At 44.6% G+C, this 20,440-nt stretch overlaps 1 protein-coding gene across 1 annotated transcript in view; it reads left to right on the forward strand.

Annotated features, from left to right (window-relative positions):
- Nucleotides 1–20,440, forward strand: part of LOC144774154 (NACHT, LRR and PYD domains-containing protein 12-like) — a 1,547,343-nt gene that overhangs the window by 1,521,069 nt on the left and 5,834 nt on the right. Inside the window, exon 10 of the mRNA XM_078659170.1 lies at nucleotides 14,572–14,745. Coding sequence (XP_078515296.1) covers nucleotides 14,572–14,745 — 174 coding nt within the window. The remainder of the gene's footprint in view (nucleotides 1–14,571; nucleotides 14,746–20,440) is intronic.

Raw genomic sequence — 20,440 nt, forward strand, 5'->3', positions numbered from 1 at the left:
GACGTCGAGGATCAGTCATGCCGAGGCGTTCTGGATGCGTTGCAGCCGTCTTAGGAGCTTGGTTGTTATTCCTGCGTAGAGGGCGTTCCCGTAGTCAAGCCTGCAGTGGTGACGAGGGCCTGGGTGACGGTTTTGCTCGTGTAGGAGGGGATCCATTTGAAGATCCTGTGGAGCATTCGGAGGGTGTTGAAGCAGGAAGCGGAGACTGCGTTGATATGCTTGGTCATGGAGTGGGTGGAGTTGAGGATGACCCCCAGGTTGCGTGCGTGGTCGGTGGGTTCTGGGACTGTTCCTAGCGATGTTGGCCACCAGGAGTTGTCCCAGGCTGAGGGGGTGGGGCCGAGGATGAGGACCTCCGTCTTGTCTGAATTCAACTTCAGCCTGCTGTCCTTCATCCATTCGGCGACGGCCTTCATTCCTCTGTGGAGGTTGGTTTTGGCGAAGTCAGGGTCTTCGGTGAGGGATATGATCAGCTGGGTGTCGTCGGCGTCGGAGATGATGTTGAGGCTATGTTGTCGTGCGACGTGGGCGAGTGGTGCCATGTAGATATTGAACAGCGTCGGACTGAGGGATGATCCCTGTGGAATGCCGCAGATGATCTCGGTGGTCTTGGAGCGGAAGGGTGGGAGGCGGACGCTCTGGGTTCTGCCGGTGAGGAAGGATGTGGTCCAGGCCAGGGCCTTCTCTTGGATTCCGGCGTCATGGAGGCGTGCTGTTAGGGTGCGGTGGCAGACCATGTTGAAGGCTGCTGATAGGTCCAGAAGGATAAGGGCGGCTGTTTCTCCTTTGTCTATAAGGATCCTGATGTCGTCGGTGGCGGCGATGAGGGAGGTCTCGGTGCTGTGGTTGCTGCAGAAGCCGGACTGGGATGGGTCCAGGATGTTGTTGTCTTCGAGGCAGCGGGTCAGCTGTCTGTTGACGATCTTCTCCCTGACTTTTGCTAGGAAAGGGGGCAGGGAGATGGGCCGGAAGTTCTTGAGATTGTTGGGGTCCGCCTTGGGTTTCTTCAGTAGGGCGTTCATCTCGGCGTGCTTACAACTCTCTGGGAAGGTTGCTGTCTCGAAGGAGATGTTGAATGTTTCTCGGAGATGCGGTGCGATGGCTGTGCTGGCTTTGTTGAAAACGTGGTGAAGGCATGGGTCAGATGGGGATCCGGGGTGGATGGAGTTCATGGTCTTGATGGTGTCTTCGTCGCTGATGTTGGACCAGGCGGTCAGGCGACTGGTGCTAGTGGTGGTCGCAGGGGTGGTGGCCTCAGCGGTGGATGTGGGAGTGGCGGTGTTGAAGCTGTCGTGGATGTCGGTGATCTTGCGGTGAAAGAAGGTGGCCAGTGAGTTGCACAGGTCTTGTGATGGTGGAATGTCGTTGGTGTTGGAGCTGGGGTTGGAGTGTTCTTTCACGATGTTGAAGAGCACTTTGCTGTTGTGTGCGTTTCTGTCTTGGCGGTCCTGATGAGTTGGTGGTGTCTGCTGGTGGCGTTCTTGTGGGCTGTGTAGCTGTCTGGTGTTCGGTCGCAGAGCCAGCTCTTCTCCAGCTTCCGACAGGTGCGCTTGGAGGTCTGGAGGTCTTTGGTGAACCATGCAGCTTTCTTGTTGGTGTGATTGGTGGCGGAGGTCTTGAGTGGGGCGAGGGTGTCGACGCAGTCATTGATCCACTGTTTGAGGTTGATGGCGGCGGTGTTGGGGTCAGTGGGGTCAGCGGGTGGTCCCAGGGAGAGGGTGGTGGTCAGTTGGTCCTCGGTGACCTTGCCCCAGCAGCGGCGTGGCATCTGTTGGGTGCGGTGGTGGGTTTCCTGAAAGTGAAGTGGACGCATCTGTGGTCTGTCCAGTGGGGTTCGGTGGTGTGGTTGAAGGAGCCGTGGGGACTTGCGGAGAAGATGGGGTCCAGCGGCGTGGCTTGGTGTCGTCACAAGCTGTTTGAGTCCGAGGTTGGCGAGGTTGACGATCAGGGCGGTGGAGTTGGCATCGTTGTTGTTCTCGAGGTGGAAGTTCAAGTCCCCGAGGAGGATGTAGTCGGCGGAGGCGAGGGCGTGGGTGCTGAAGAGGTCGCGATGGAGTCGCTGAACTGTGGTTGGGGTCCGGGTGGCCTGTAGACAAGTGTTCCTCTGAGGGTGGTGTTGGGGTCTGTGTGGATCTGGAAGTGCATTTGCTCGGTAGTGGTGAGGGTGTAGTCGGTGTTGGTCGAGACTCAGAGGGTGTCCTTGTGGATGATGGCGATTCCCCCTCCCACTCCATTGGTGTGGTCTCTGCAGGAGATCTTGTAGTCTTCTGGGATGGCTATGGCGATGTCTGGGGGTGGTTGAGTCTAGGAGGTCCCAGAGTTCGATGGCGTGCTTGCGAGCGGAGCGGATGTTGAGGAGGATGCATCGGAGGTGGTTGGGTTCTCTGGTTGATTGTTTAGCGGGCCAGATGCTGGTGAAGCTTCAGTTCTGGCAGGTGAAGGGCCCTTGGGTGCGCTTCGGGGTAGCCCGGTAGCAGGAGTGATCTCTTCCGGGGTTGAGTGCGTGGACGGTGCTGGAGTTGTAGTGCAGTCTGGTGTTGTGGTGGCTCTGGGGTCCAGGGGTTCTGGCGCTGGGCGCGGTCCAAGCGTGGACGGGCGCAGACGAGCTTGCCTTCGGCACGCCTTTGGCGCGCCAACGGCGCGGCTGTCATAAGAAGGGGAGGTGGGAGGGAGGAGCAGCTGGGAGGGGGGAGGGAGCCAATGGGGGTGGGGCGGAGCCACAGGGACGCAGCGGCGGGAACTGGCAGGAATGAAAAAAACAAGCCTAAGGCAAGGCAACAGGGAAACAGCTCAAAACAGAGGCAATACGGTCACAAATGCAAGCGGTCACAGTACAACTGGGGCACAAATACAAGTGGTCACAAAAGGATACAGGGGGGACAAAACAAGTGGCAACAAACCTAAGGACCACTGGTCACCAGGGATGAGGCACAGGTGGTAGCCTGCGGGTGGAGGCGGGCCTCGAACACCCAAAGAAAGAGTCAGCAGCGGGAGCAGGAGCACAGGATCACAGGCGCAGTCAGGTGGAGCTGCGTGGCATGGGGAGCGACCTGCCTGAAGACAGGGTCAAGGGTCGTGCGTGGAAGGGGCGTTTCATAGGTGTTGCTGTGGGTGTTCCCACGCAACACCCATAGAACAAGACACATCTCCAGATTTATGAGAAATCTTAAATCTGGAGATGTTTGTGAATGCTGCGCCATCCTAGAGTTGGTGTAGCAAGGCGCAACGAGGAGAATTGTTTTCATTTCTCCTCATTTTTTCCTCTTTCAATGGATGCTGCATTCCACAGCATACATTGAAAGAGGAAAATGCCTTTACTGATTGTTTTTGTGCAGGAAGGTGTCCCTTCTGTACGAAAACAATCTCCGCATAACACAAACATCGTTGCACCATGGTGCAAGGGTGCCTGTGTCACCACCTGGCTGCAGTTTGTGCAGCAGTGCAGAGGGAAGCACAGATTCATGTACATATGTCACATCCCTGTGCTTTGGAAGTGCCACTGCGCAGTGCAGCTAAAGAGCTTGCAGTGTCACGCTGCAGTACTTCCTCATAAATCTTCACCTATAAAATTTACCATACACTACTAATGCATTCTTTCAGTCAATCATTCTGTATACATATATTCAACCAAACTTTCATACATTACCTTTCAATTATAGTTCTTTCTTTAACCAGATAAGGTAGTTCTGATAAGAACTTTTTTTTTCTTCTTTTTTTCTTTTGTATTTTTTTTAGTGTTTTTTTAAAAAAATGAACAAAAAAGAACTAATAAAACAGGAAACTTTTGAAAATACTTATTCCAAAAACAAAAAACATTAACAACGATGGTTGCGTTGCTCAGCACAAACTGCATCCACTGACTGCTCACCGAAGCATATGTTTCTTACACTTCACGCAGTGTTGCTTGAGAAAGGCGAATTCTGGCCTAATGTCCATTGCAGGTGTTCCTGAGAATGTTCCAGATGTACTTGCCACAGCAGGTGAGGGGTTCAAAGCAGCTTGCCTCATTTCCTCCTGAGCAAGATTGAGAGGACGTGTGGTCAGGAGATGCTTGTAAATAGAAGCAGCGCCACAAAAGTATTTTTTTTTACTGCCTCTTGACAGGACTCATTAAACAAGAACAAGTTGCTGGCCCCACACTATGACTTTAGTCTCCAATACTAAGAGAAACAAACAAAACCTAGTCTTATGTTTGTTGGGTATATTTATTTTTACCCCTCTGAATTTATTTTCACAGTACTACTTTCCATTTTTCATAAGCGAGAAAAACCACTATACATTAAATACACATTTAAACATATATACAAAACAATTTCACATTATGTACACAATATATACAAACTTCTTCTGTAGGACACTACTTTTTATCCACAAATAATTAATCTTTGTAAATTGGCAAGTATAATAACCACAAAAAGTGAGCAAAGTCTTGCTGAAAGTAAGATCAAAAAAAGACTTTAAAGAATTAAATCAAAGTCACAATCAATGCCATCCTTATGTCTTTCTTTATTCCGACGCGTTTCGAATCCGGTATTTACAATTGCCAGATTCTCATCAGGGCTCTGTCATTTTGGGTTGTCTATCTGAGAAATGTAGAAGAAGGGGATTTAGTAACTAGGATTCTCTGTTACTAGAAAAACCTTTTGGATGTCACATCACAGCTAAAGATACCTTTTATCTTGGACGGGCGATCCCGCAGGTCCACTTCTGATAATGTTAACGAAACAATACTTCACTTTGTTTATAGGGAGCGATCACCTAGTGTACAAGTAAGAAAAGGGATTTTTTACTGATCTTTACCAATCTTAGAACAGTCAGAAGGAGGTACCGGGCTCACGGTCCTCATGTTCCTACCTTTATTAAGAGAAAAGTAGCGTGTGCGAAGACTTCAGTTCGTTGTATGTGGCTTTCCGCCCAATCTAAAATGGAAATCGGAAGCGGCGCTTAGTGCTCTATTTCAATCAAGCCATGACTCTATCAAAAGCCCATGAAGAGCATTATACCTGAGTTGCTCGTTCCGGGCGCCAAGCTTCTTTTGCTGAACACCTATTCCCTCAATATCTCATCATAGCGCTGCTTTCCTGTACAAAAGCGCAAACTGATTACTGAAAACGCACGCTTTTCTCACGTTTGTTACTGCCTTTCAAGAGCGCTCTCTTACCTCTCGATTTCTGCACCAAGTCGGAAATGCAAGCAACCCGTCAACGTGGCGGCCATGTTAGGTTCCTCCCATATAGGCAAACCCAAAGGTGCATTCTGGGCAATGTAGTTAACTGCATGAAAGTCGGTCTAAATGTCAGGGAGAAAAGGTTTAGAGTCTTGATACTTCAGACAATGAGTTCAACCCAGTCTGCGTACTGTTAAATTTCAAAATTAGATAGGCCTCCTTTTTCAATAAGACTTGTTCAGTGTTTGTCAAGTGATTAGATTGATTTACACTAAACAAAACAGTCCACTTGAAGTCCTGTTCTCCATGTTTGTTATCTATAAAATGCTGTACCAATGGCGCAGTTAAGACCTTATTTTTAAGGCGTGATCTGTGTTGGGTCATTCGTGCATTTACTTGTTGGTTCGTTTTACCAACGTAAATTTTGAGGCACGGGCAAACAATAGCATACACCACGTTCCTAGTTCTACAGTTAGAAAAACCAACATGCTTCCAAGTCACGTTCGCATGTTGAAATATTTTACCCTCAATGGTGGTGTCACATGCCACACAGTTGCCACATCTATGATGTCCTTCTACAGGTTTCATGCCCCATTGAGATAAAAGATAATTTTTGGGTTTTTGCAACAAGATGTCCGCTCGGACAATCTGCTGGCCAATGTTTTGATTCTTCCTATATGCAAATATAGGACGAGGAAAAGGCACCTCTAGTTCTTCCAGAAGGTGCCAGTTTTTAAGAACCATTTGTCCTATTTTGTGGGTGTTAGGGCAAAATGTAGTGACACACACCATGTTTTCAATCTCACGTTTTTCTTTAACTTCCAGTAGCCATTCCGGTGGAGTGTAGCGTGCCCTCTTATAAGAATGTTTTAATAACTTCCTTGGGTAACCTCTTTGAGTCATTTAATAGCAGAAATGTTGTGCATGCTGGTCATACTGCCCTACCTCTGAGCAATTTCTTCTAATGCGAAGAAGTTTCCCATATGGCAGGTTAGCCCTCAGGTTCCTAGGATGAGAGCTTTTATAGTGGAGGATGGTGTTTTTGTCAGTACCTTTCTAATAAAGGGAAGAATTTAGTTGGCCTTCGGCACACGATATTTCGACATCAAGAAACGTCATCTTCACACAGCTGGAGTCTATGGAGAATTTTATGTCTTGATGTTTCGAATTCAACCACTCATGAAATTTCAACAACTTATTGTGGCTCCCCTGCCACAGGAGCCACACGTCGTCGATATACCTCACCTATTGTAAGATGTGATGTTTGTATGGGTTGTTTTCTTCCACGTATTTCTTTTCATATTCAGCCATAAAAAGAACAGCCATTTCCGGAGCATAAGGGCACCCCATCGCGGAAATAATTCTTTTTCAGTGTGATTTCCGCTAATTTGAGAATAAATGATGTCGGGACCCTATGTGGTCTTTCTCTAGAGTCTAGGTAAAGTTCCATCACCTCTAACGCTTCGTCCTGGGGGATCTGCGTATAGAGGGATGTCACATCCATTGTTATCATAAGTTGGGTTGTTTGGTCAAACGGCTTGCCTTCTACCTTCACCAGAAAATCGGTGGTATCTCTCAAATATGCTTTAACTTTACTAACAAATGGCTTCAGAAAGAAGTCCACGTATTTGGAAAGCGGCTCAAGGCACGATTCACACCCGGAGACGATTGGTCGTCCCGGGGGATTGTTCAAATCTTTATGGATCTTAGGCAAAAAATACGCCAATGGGGTTCTTGGGAACTTCTTTATTAGGAACTCACTTTCTTTTGGGCCCAAAAACCCGCTGTCCCTCCCAGATTGGACGATGTCTGATATTAATGCTTGTATCCGTTTCACAGGGTCTTCCTGTAGTTTCCTGTACCACACTTGATTGTTAACCTGAGATAGGCCTTCTGCTAAATACTTGTCTCTAGGCCAAATAACGACTGCACCGCCTTTGTCGGCCTGTTTTATTACAATTGTAGAATGTTCTTGAAGGCTTTTAAGTGCAGCTCGCTGACCCTTGCTAATGTTCTGTTGAACATAATTTTTCTTCTTTTCCAATTTGTTTATGGAAGACAGCATAGTCTACTCAAAAGCGTAAACCTGTTTCGGGATATTTTGGCTCGTTACAAAGGTAGATCTGTTCCTTAAGCCAGTGGTCTCAGTATTTACATTTGACGTCTGGTTTGCGAAAAAAGCTTTGAGTCTGATCTTACGGCAGAACTCAATTGTCTCTAGTTTTATTTTAGTAAAGTCCGTTTGTCTAGAGGGGACACATTTTAGGCCTAGATTAAGGACCGACTCTTCATCTCTTGTCAGTTCCTTAGTTGATAGATTGACTATAGTGGAGGCACCCCCTATGACTTGCAGAAGTTTCTCCTTGTTCGCATCTCTCATGGTGTTTTGAATCATACTTTTTGCTGCTGGCCTTTCTCTAAAAAAGGAGTTTGCTTTTTATTGCTATTTCCTCTTGTGTCTGAACCTGAAGATCCAGATGAAGAGGTTTCAGAGAAGGTTTTGAACCTGTTACGTGACCTCCCTTGATAGTTATATAGCGCTCCACGGGAATCTGCTTGTGAATAGTAATCGTCTTTAAGGAAGGTGTATGCCTTCTCCAACGTGAAAGATTTAGAATCCCTGTCGTATTGGGCAGTCTTACCATTAATGGTATTATCCTTAAAGGACTGTATCTCCTTTTCTATTTTCTCCAAGAGGGCCTTAGAGTCCGGCACCAACTGGCTGTCTTTAATAGTTTGAGTAAGATCTTCAAGTTCTTGTAATTCTTTAGCACACAGTCTCTGCGCTGTTTCTATGGTGTGGACCATTAGGTCACGGCTGCACTTGGTGTTTATGCAGCTAAAACCCTTTTTATATTCTGCATCCTCCGTGAATATAACTGGGAAATTTTTAACCTGAAGACCCCAGGGGATGGTGCCCCCCCTGAGGTGTTTCAGGAGAAAATGTCCGTGGAGTTCTGTGCGAATATGTTTTTTACGTAACCTAATCAACTTGTCTGACTCGTTCTGCTGTTGGGCAGAAGTGCTTAATGTGACATTTGCGAAAGGGGAACAGGCCAATATATTTTGTATATGGCTCTCGGAAAACGATAAAGTGTCCTTCTCACTCATTACTTTGGAGGGACAAGTTGTCTCTCCTCGTTGTTATTTCAATTGAACTCACCACTGGGAGAAAATTCAAAAATGCCCTTGTAACTCTTGCGGGTGTGCACCCGCTCTAAACTTTGAAACACTACGGAGTGAGGTCCTGGGACGTGGGGGCAGCTGGACCAAATAATACATTAAACAAGAACAAGTTGCTGGTCCCACACTATGACTTTTTTCTCCAACACTAAGAGAAACAAACAAAACCTAATCTTATGACTCAGTCACAAATTTTGCACGTCACTTTCTCACATTTACTTTCTTCTCTCCCGGTGGAAAAGTGAAGAATTTCCACACAACAGATTCGGCCTCTGGGGACATGGTTCCTCCTGCAAGAATTCTTCTTCAGTAGATACTTCCTCCCGCTGCTGTCCAGATGCCATTTTGTTTGATATTTTTTGAAAAACACCAAAAAAAACAAGCAAAAAGGGTTCTTGTAGGAAAAGAGATGTCTCTCAAAAGATGCTCCAACAAGAATGATTAAAATGGGTAGGGTCCTTCAATAGTTACAGTGGGAAATGTTATGAACAAATGAAATCTTTTTTTTAGGTCACACAGGACCCGCGCACTCTGCGCCCAGTATGCACGCACCTGACTTTGCGAAAATATATTTAAAAATAATATAAGTTTATTATAAGTACAAATATATTATTTTTATGAATATTTTAGATAATCTCTTGCCCTAATATGTATATTAAATATACATACATATAATTTTAGAACATAACATTTGTTTGCGGGAGTCGCGCACCCAGCACGACCCAGCATGTATATGACGTCACGTGGGACCCACCACCGCACAAACATCTCGTACCGTAATGTGCATGTGTCGCGAATGTGCGGGAGTAGGAGTCGCGGATGGTCACATGGAAATCGCGCCTATCACGTAATATTAAATGTATATGATGGAACTGAAAAACACGCAGCTGTCGCACACCGTACGCGGATCCTTCACAACTTTTCCAAAATGGTGGCTAGAATCTGCGCACCAACCGTGATGTGTACGCTTTCGGCGTGCTACTCCGAAAAAAAATTGGAAATTCTTTTCTTTTAAAAGAAAATAATATAAATATATTGAAATTAAAAATGAAAACAAAAAAAGTAATCAATATTTCAGTTTGAATTTTTTTACATTGTTTTTTACAATTTTTAAAAAAATATACAATGTTATTTAATGAATAAAATATTTATAACTAAACAGTTAAAAAAACTAGAGAATCAGTACAAAAAAATAGGTATAACTACTATCACAGTTAAAAATTAGTATTTAAAAAACCTTTGCAATTCACTGAAAAAAAACCCATAGGTTTCAGAGACGATATAGTTAGAAATTAGCATTTGAAAAGGCTTTGAAATTCACTGAAAAAACCATAGGTTTCAGAGAAGTTATAGTTAGAAATGAGCATTTAAAAAACCTTAGAAATTCACAGAAAAAACACCATAGGATTCAGGGGTGTTATAGTTAGCTGGCCATTTCACTTGTACAAAAGCATAGAAATTCCTCCGTTATAGTTAGTTCTGCTAACTATAACTCGTGCGCCTGCAATGCACTGCTGATGATGTCACATTTTGTATTATTCATGACATGGTCAGTGACATCACTGATGACATCACTGATGACATCTCAAATGACATCACTGATGACATCATCCATGTGACAATCTGATACACCTCATCATACACTAGTATAACCTTTCATCACTCACTGTAAAATACAGAGTACCATATTTGAAACCACTGACATAGCAATACCAGTTACTACATACCCACTCACTGATTCCTAAGTCTACACACAGAACTACCCATTCAAGAACAGAATCACTTATACATGCAGTCACAAATTAATAGAACACTATCAAATGCACTGATACAAATATATAGACATTGACAGATCAGCAGTCATCTTAGTCGGTTATGCAGTCATCCTACTCACTCATGAAAAAAATTAATCACACTTACATTTACTCACTTACACAATTATCCAACAACACCTCATTTATTCAAACACATAGTAACTCATAGTTAATATGTTAAAAAATCACCAATACAATTATACACCTATTCATATAGTTACTCTCACAATCACTGACTCTAACATATACTTATTTATATACACCAACTCTCACATACAATGCCTTTTATTTTTTTACTTTGTTGAAGATGTACAACTAAAACATATATTCGCTCACCAACACACAAATAAATACACTCAGTCACCCAAACAACTGTTTCACATGCACTCTTAAACCTATATACCTAGTCAATCAACCATTCACACATCTATACATAGAGTTACACACACCCCATCCAACCACACACAAACTCAATGTCCCATGCAAATGCTCACCCGACTAATTAATAACTAATATACACACTCATGTACTTAGTGACCAACTGATACAGCATGTTATACAACAACAGAGACACTGATGCACACATTCACATAGTTTAGTTACTAATCCATGTATTAATTGAGACACTTTTAATTACTCGCTTAAACAGACAGTCTGACGGCTGCTAAATGCTCCATCCAGACAGTTATATATCCACTCAATCTTCAATACAGATTGGTATATATATATATAAAAATAATATAAGTTTATTATAAGTACAAATATATTATGTTTATGAACATTTTAGATAATCTCTTGCCCTAATATGTATATTAAATATACATACATATAATTTTAGAACATAACATTTTTTTTGCGGGAGTCGCGCACCCAGCGAAATATATAATAATATAATGGGAAAAAAATGTAAAATACATTACTGATCACATCACTGATGACACCATTCATGTGATAATACGATGAAGCTCTTCAGACTCTAATATAACCTAATATACACTCAGTGTAAACAGACACTCACAGACTGTCACTCATCCATGGAGTTACTCACACACCTAGTCAGTCATGCAACGAATCAATCACACCTCCATTTCCTCAACTATACAGTTATACACACCTTACTTATTCAAACATATAGTAACACATATTTACTCTCTTATACAATCCCTGATACAAGTTCACAATGATCCATACAGCCACTCACACATTCACTGGCTCTTATGCACAGTTATTTATATATGTCAAATCTCACATATACTGTGTTTTACATATGTTCTTACTTTGACATGTAGCACTGAGATATCCATTCACTCACCAATACTCTCATGCACACAGTCAACCGCCCATACAGCTGTTTCCACATGCACTTTTGAACCCATACATCTAGTGAATCAACTGCTCACACATCTATGCACAGAGTCATACACCTCTCAACCACCAACACACACACTCTGTCTCCCATACAAATACTTGGGCAACCAATCAATAACCCATATAGCCACTCATATAGCTACTGATCAACACATGCAGCAGCTTACACAACAACAGACATACTGATGCACACATTCAGACAGTTTAGTCACTAACCCATGCACTCAGTGAGACACATTTAATCACTCACTCATACAGTCAGTCATGCACCTACTAAATCCTTCATCCAGACACTTATACATCCACTCATTCTTCAATATGTAAGACATATTTTAACTTTACAGAAACATACAGTCACTGGATGTTGTTATCAGTGATGTCATCAGTGATGTCATTTGAGATGTCCCATGTGGTGTACGCATAGCAATGCAGATACATCCCCCAATGAGGCACTCCGTGTAGGGTCAAACAAATTGATTCCAAAGTTCTTCAGCGGTTTAAAGAATGTATTTTTCCATGATTAGTTATTTTAGAAATCTCGTAGATATTCAAATCATATTGACGATAAATGCTTCAATGCATATACGATCATTGGTAAATACAGGCTCCAATGCATTTCGGGCGGTGCGCCCTTTGTCAAGGAGAGCTAAAACAGAAGAAGAAATGTGCCCGTATCAAGATCAGGAAAGGAAATGAACAGGGTAGAATGACAGTTATTTTAATTCTTAGGTGCCGATTAAATTAAAATGGTGAGCAGGCGTTTATTTAAAAGGATGTGAGCGGTGAATATTAAAAGTGCAATTAACAGGTGGCAAGTAGAACAACGAGTGCCGAAGGTGCGCGAGGACCATGAAGGTTCCGCTCATGTCTGGGGTTATGAGACTTACTTCATAGGGTAAGCGAGAGAACTCGCCGCTCCTGTCCGAGGATCTGGAGGTGCTGGTTAGTTTGCTGTTCGTGTGTGGAGGTAAATAAAGTTTGAAGGTGGGATGTGAGCCGAGGAGGAGGGCGGGCTAACGTGCTGGGAACAAACGAAAGGCGTTACTGTGGCGGCCATCTTGGAGTGGTGTGAGACATAAGGGTGAGTGCTCAAATCAGGTGAATAGAGAGATAAGGAGCAAGATAAAGCATGATGTAATAAAGAGCAATCGGTAGTACAATCGATATACAGTAATTACAGGTAACAGCTGTATTCAACACGATCATTAAGACCATGTGGTTTTAATGTCTGTAAACGAAAAATCCATTCAAGTTCTCTTTTTAGCAGTAGCTTACGATTGTCTGTGCCTTCTATGGGAGAAATAAGTTCAAGTACAATGAACTGAAGTTGTGCAACTGTGTGATGGAATTCCTGAAAATGCATAGCAACGTTAGATTTCTCCTGTTTTGTGCGGATATTGGATTTATGTTCATTCATGCGGGTTTTTATTTTTCTCTCGGTCTTACCAATATACATTTTGCCGCAGACAATCACAATCACCGCTCACATCCTTTTAAATAAACGCCTGCTCACCATTTTAATTTGATCGGCACTTAAGAATTAAAATAACTGTCATTCTACCCTGTTCATTTCCTTTCCTGATCTTGATACGGGCAAATTTCTTCTTCTGTTTTAGCTCTCCTTGACAAAGGGCGCACCGCCCGAAATGCATTGGAGCCTGTATTTACCAATGATCGTATATGCATTGAAGCATTTATCGTCGATATGATTTGAATATCTACGAGATTTCTAAAATAACTATTCATGGAAAAATACATTCTTTAAACCGCTGAAGAACTTTGGAATCAATTTGTTTGACCCTACACGGAGTGCCTCATTTGGGGATGTATCTGCATTGCTATGCGTACACCACATGGTTCATTAAGTTAGGTGTTTGATGGTAACGCCACCCTCGAGAGCATCCACACCTACTTACCTGCATCCTATCATTCGTCCAAACTCGGCAGTGCACCACCGACAGACTTTTTTGTCATTTGAGATGTCGTCAGTGATGTCATCAGTGATGTCACTGACCATGTCATGAATGATGTAATATGCGACATCATCAGCAGTGGATTGCGGGTGCGCTAAATATATATTTAGTGCAACTAACTATATATGCGAATTTCAATGGTTTGGTATGAGTAAAATAAGGTTTTATAAATGCTAATTCCTAACTATATATGGTCTATAACCTATGTTTTTTTCAGTGAATATAATATATATTTAAATTTCAAACTAAACCACATTCACTGGATGATGTCATCAGTGATGTCATTTGAGATGTCATCAGTTATGTCACTGACCATGTCATGAATGATGCAATATGTGACGTCATCAGCAGTGCATTGCGGGCGCGCAAGTTATAGTTAGCAGAACTAACTATAACGGAGGAATTTCTATGGTTTTGGACGAGTGAAATGGCCAGATAACTATAACACCCCTGAAACCTGTGGTTTTTTTTCTGTGAATATATTTATAAATATGTCCATTTAACTCCACCTCTGCCAGTCTGAGAACTCCCCCCATGAGATTCTGTATCTGTTTTCTCACATTCTTGGTTGTTTTCTTTCTCTCTACCTCTGCCCTGTTTCTCCCTAGTATTCTTCTCTCTATATTATTATTCTAGCTTCTACTTCTGATTCTTTATTTCTCTTTTCTGTTTTCCTTCTGGAAGAAAGGAGGGTATGTAGATTCTTGTTTATAGTGCTGTTCATGTCCTCCACTGCTCCTCCAGTGGAACGCTCTGGAAATTATGCAATGTGGAACGTTAGTCTCTGTAATCCACAGTTGGAGTAGGGCTGAGCGCCTTGCTGGCTGCTCCTGGTGGGACTGTATCAATGATATTGTTATTAACCTGAACAAATCCTCATGAACCACATCTACCTGCGTGGAGTGATTACTACAATTTCCTATATAAACAGGGCGTGGTCGGATGTGGGATGTGTCACTGGAGGGAAGAAAGTCAAGGACGGAACTGAAATGAAGATAAAACTGAAGCTGTGACGCCCCTGTCTGTGCTCTGCTTTACTCCTCTCCATGTCTCTTCTCTCCTGCAGGTTGTATGGCTGCTCCCTTAAAGCTTCATGCTGCGAAGACCTCGCCTCTGCCCTGGAAACAAACACATCTCTCACAGAGCTTGACCTGAGCGGCAATAGAGAGCTGGGAGACGCTGGAGTGAAGAAGTTGTGTGAAGGCCTAAAACATCCAAACTGCAAACTACAGACACTGAGGTACAGAGCTGAGCAGTTCTTATCACATCATTGATTTCTAATTATACATAGCAGGTGGAGCTCACACATATATTTTACAATGATGTGGAAAAGGCATATCCATTCCATGACAATGAAATGTGTGCAATAAGTGAGGGTTGTGAAGGGGAGTACCCAAGTCCAAGAACTGAGTTTGGAACAAGCCCCTCTAATAGTGCAGAAGGGTGCACCTTAAAGCTTGTTTTTCCGGGATTTAGACTAAAATGTCAACAGCAGCGCAGATCTGCCCATAACTGCCCGGGCACCTTTTCCCACTAGACGCTCCGCCCTTGATACAAGCTCTCACCCTGTCAGTCACCCTGTAAGTTTTGTGCTTTCACAGGAGGCCTGCCCCCAGTGTCCACATCATAGACTCACCCGTCAGTGACACTGGTAATCAGGGAGAACAGATCAGAGAATTGCAGTTTTCATTTTCGGGCTTCGGGGCACCTTTCTCATCTCAACTATGGGTTCAGGACTGGTGGGACACGACTTGGGAGTGGAGGACTCACTCAGGCGGGTTCATGTGTGGATTCAAGATGGTGGAAGCCTCTTGGGTCTCTGTGGCTCTGAACAGGAGGCCTGGAATCTACCCTTAGTGTCACTCTGGTAGTCCTGGATGCAGGTGAAGAGGCTGTGGATTAGCAGCAGGGCTGGGCTCTGAGGGTTGAAGGCGGGCTCCAGGCAGCAAAGCAGTCCGTCTAGGTCCAGTGAGGCAGTCTGCAGAGTATGCAGCAGGGCACAGCAGCAGGCAGTCCTCCGAGAGTCCTTCCGCAGGTCCAGAAACCGCTGGTGCGTCATTTTTAACATGGGAAAAGGTGACGCACCGGCGGCGCAAGGCCTTCATAAATCTGCCCCTAAGTGTTGGCGATGAGCATTCTCTGTTGTGGTGAGGTGCTCTTACCGCCAACATTATGACTGAACGCTGAATTTAAAACAAGGCCGACCACAGTGTGACCGCGGTGGAGACGTGTCGGTCTCCACTGTGGACAAACAAACTTCCCTGACAGCTCCACAGATACATGCATGTAGCTCGGACAGGCATGCACATTAAAAAGACAAATACTGTGTTTATTACCAAATATCAACGTCTCCAGTGATGTGTAAAAGCATCAAGACCGGCGTGAGAAACAATATCCGTGACAGGAACTTTGGTGAAATACTACATTCCGTACAAAACAACATTTCATTGTAATTCCATAACAATGCCGAGGTCGGGCGATTGTATGAAAACAGAACCCACCTGCAGGTGAAGAGCAATCAGCCCTTGACCTCAAATCCGCTACTTTGGGTCAGAAGTTTATCAGCAGAGCCGAGCTACGGAAAGCACCACTATAGGGTAAGACCTAGTGGAGATAAATGAATACTTACCAGGAGCCAACATTACGAGTTAAACATTGACAACGAGGAGTGCTTTTGTAATCTAATTACATATCTAAAGAGGGATTACTCACCCATCCTGGCAAATTCACACTTGTGCTGTGTATCCCTTATCTTACGTCCGCACTCCAAAATATGAACACCTGAAAAGTACCCAATATGTGACGTTGGTCTATTTCTCAATATACTATTTTATTTTGTGAATAAACACCTCGTCCCACAGGGACCTCTGACGCAAAGACCTCTCTGTGTGCATCTCACCCCGTGTAAATATACTAATGGCTGCAATAACTGCTAAAGTTGTAAGTTGACCATTCACACCACGGCAGAGGGTCTCCAGGTTAAAATATGTCTTAATATATTTATTAATATGTGCATTTAGCTCCGCCTCTGCTAGTCCAGGAACTCCCCCCATTAGATTCCTTTATAAACAGTGCATGATTGGATGTGTAAGGTGGGGGTGTGTCCAGTGGTGGCTGATGAGTTTTATAAGTGATGGGCCGGTATGTAATCTTTGATCAGAGTGTAATTTGCTAGAGAGCAAAGCTCACACGCCCAAAATTATTAAGGGGAATGTGTGTGGTGTCGGAGAGGTTCTTCCTATTAAAAATGTTTTTTAAACGGATTTAAGTGGGTGGGTTTTACAGCATACATATGCTTCAAAAGAACATGTGCCAAGAAACATTAAAAGTGTGCCAAGAAATACCCCAAGCATATAATGTGTCTGTTAGCAGATTACTCTACAACCCCAAGACAAGCACAACCACCCACCCCCAAAAATAGGCACCCCAAGCGCTTCATATCAGTAAAGCTAATAATCCCATTGGCGTTCATTTGAAGTAGAAAAATACAGCAATAATCATGGTATAGTGGACCTTCGGGTCTCTGAGCCCTGGTGACACTGTACCTGCTGCACCATTTGGCTTCTTGCCCTCAGAGACGATGCCACTGTATTGATAGCTGCGGAAGTCCTCAATTGTCACCTCCGGCAGGGAGATGTTGCTGCTGTCTATATGTTGCCAGTTGGAACATATATTTGAATATTTGGACTTTTTATTTCAGAACTGCAAATACAAGTAAAGAACAGTGCAACAAAACAAGGCGGCTGCTCAAGCGTGAGTTTTAAGAGCCTGGGAGTTACCTGCGTTGCAGGGCCAGTGCCAGGACTTGTTTCTTACATGGCTGCACCAGTGCAGGCAGTTTTTATGTGTATATATTTATCGGAAACTCAAAGTGCTTTACATGGGCACCCTGGCAGTAACATTACACAAGGTTGGATTTGTTTCTTTTGGGGTGGATACAAGAGATTAAGGGCCAGATGTAGGTAATCCAGAAATACTGAGTCCTTAATGGCGAATTTTACCGATTCATTGTTAAGGACTTGGTATTTCCGATTTACGTAATGAATCTGTAAAAATTACCGATTTGTTATTAATCGCTAAAAAAAAATAGCGATTCGGAATGGATCGGTAAAAAGAAAATACCGAATCCCCACTACCGAATCGTTACTACTGAATCCCCAATACTGATTCGGTAAATATCGAATTGGTAATTTAAAAAATCGGTAATTGTGGAATCAGTCAATCCTGTGCATACCTCCCAAACAGAAAGTGGCCACACCCAGGCAACCTGGAGTTGACTGTGAGGCAGGGAGCAAAGCAGAGAGCCAGGAGCAACACGGCTTTATTTTGCATCAAAATCCAAGCAAAATGGCTAACCAGGAGATGGAGAAGGAGGGAGGTGAAAGGAAAAGGAAACAGAAATTCAGCGACAGGGAGCTGGAGGTCCTCATTGAAGATGTAACCAAGGACCATGATAAGTTGTTTGGGAAGCAGTCCCTGCACGTGCCAGAGTCTCAAAAGAGACAGATCTGGCTTGCAATACAAGAGAAAATCAATGCCATCGGAATCAACCAGTGCTCCATTGAGGACCTGAAAAAAAGATGGTACGATTTGAGGAAGACTGCTAAGGCGAGTATGGCTGAGAGGCAGAGGCAGGCCAACAAAACTGATGGAGGGAGGAACACAGCATCTGCACCAACAGCCCTGGAGTTCCTGGTCGAGTCCACCCTCCATCTGGAGAGTGTGAGTGGGGTTGGCGATGCAGACAGCTCAGGTAGAGCTGCCAACAAACAAGGTAGGATGCATTCAAAGCTTGCTGTGCATCCCCTCCCCAACCCCAATTCCCAGAGTGGCATAGGGACTCCAACTCCAGTACATGTTTTACTCATAACCTGCAGTGCATTACGGGAGATGTAGTCAGAAGTTACACATGTCAAAACAGTCTGTCCACCAAACCCAAAGGCATGTGACACCAATTAGCAATAAGCAAGCAGAGGACAGTCAGTGTGATTGGCAGGCATTACATTTATTACAATGCAAATGCTGCCAGATAAGTGAGCATATGTACATTCTGTCTTCACAGGCAGCAGAGGGGAGCAGAGGAAAGGCACCCAGGCCGGAGAGGAGACAGGAGGAGGAGGTCCAGTCGCCTGCAGGGGACACCACCCCACCACCACCACCACCACCGCCACCATCACCACCACCATAACCACTGCCACCATCAACGCCACCACCACCGACAGGCAGGAGGCATGCTGTGGCCACCCTCCAGCAGATGGAGGTGTCTGAGGAGGACAGCAAAGGGGGACAACAGTCGACAGTGGCTGAGGATGCCAACAGGACAGGATCATAGTCCCACACAGAGAGCGCCCACAATACTTCCAAATGCCGCAGGGCAAGGGCAGCCAGTCCTCATTCTCAGGGCGAAGATGACAGTGTGTTTGCTGGGCTTGAATGTAACATGCTGAAGGTCCAGTACCTGCAAGGGAGAGCAATAAGGTCAGTGCAGCGGCAGATGGCACACATGAATGCCCACATGCACCGCATAGAGAAGAGCATCAGTGCCATGAACACCACCATGGCTGAGACCATGAGTGACGTGGCCTCAGCTGTGAGGCAACTGTGCAGCAAGTTAGACAAGGACCGTCTGTCAAGGCGCAGGGAGAGGCAGAAACTTGATAATTACAACAAGGTGGTGAACCGCATCTCCACTGCAACCTCTCTCAATTGCAGATGCTTGGTGGCCATGCAGGAGGAGATGGCACACTGCAGGCGTGATGTGGCTAGGGGGCTGGTCACCGTGACCACTGCACTTGAAGTGCTCTAAACAGACAAGGTGGCCACTACAGCTGATGGGGGAAAGTGAAGAGGTTACTAGCTGTAGTAGAATCACGCCCCCTCCCACAAAGTCCAGGAGGCGCAGCGAATGCCACAGCGCTGGCTCTGGACAGACTGGCAGTGCGGACATTGGGGCAAAGGAACGTGGCAGTGCAGCGTGTGGGTGCAAGAAGTAGAGTCAGCCATGATATGGGTGACGTAACCCATGTTTGTCTGGATACTGCTTTTGATCTTGGTGGTGTGATATGATAATTAAACACCATCACCCAAATACAGTAACTGGCTATGTCTCCTTACTTACTCAGAAATAGTTGCGTGTTATCTCAGCGCGTCTGTGTCTCCCATCTGGTGCTGCTGCCACACCTGCTGCGCTGTGCTCTGGCTGTGGACAGTCCTCACCCTCGACCTCAGCGTCAGTTAGTTCCATTGCATTTTCCTTTCTTTGTGGCAAGGTTATGCAGCATTGCACATGTTGCTGTTATTTTGCAGCAGATGATAGGGCGGTACTGACGGGCACGTCCACTTTTGTGGAGGCAACGGAACCTGCTTTTTAGTAGTCCAAAGGTGCACTCCACAACGTTGCACGTGCTTTTATGTGCCACATTGTATCTCCTCTCACTTGGGGTGGATGGGTTGAAGTATGGAGTTAAGATAAATGACCGCACGGCATATGCGCTGTCACCTGAATGGGAAAGAAAGTGCCATTAATTTGAGTCACCAATACATTCATCCAAGGTATACATCAGGGTGTGTCACATTGATTTACCTAGCAGGTATCCTTCTTCAAATTCACCAGCAGCCAGACGTGTGTAGATCCCACTGTTCCGGAATATGTAGGAGTCATGGGTACTTCCTGGAAATTTGTTCACGATGTCAGTAATGATGAAGTCTGCATCACATATCACCTGCACGTTGATGGAATGCGTGGATTTGCGGTTGCGGTATATGTATTCTGTAGCTGCAGGTGGACAGATTGGTATGTGGGTCCCATCAATGCACCCCATTACATGTGGGAACTGTGCCTTTTGGTAGAAATCCAGCTTTGTCTTCTGCAGTTCTGCCAGTGTTCTGGGTAAGCGTATGTAGTGATGCATTCTCTGCATCATGGCATCCAAGAA

This window comes from Lissotriton helveticus, chromosome 8 (genome assembly GCF_964261635.1).
Source record: "Lissotriton helveticus chromosome 8, aLisHel1.1, whole genome shotgun sequence".
In the NCBI taxonomy this organism is placed as follows: Eukaryota; Metazoa; Chordata; class Amphibia; order Caudata; family Salamandridae; genus Lissotriton; species Lissotriton helveticus.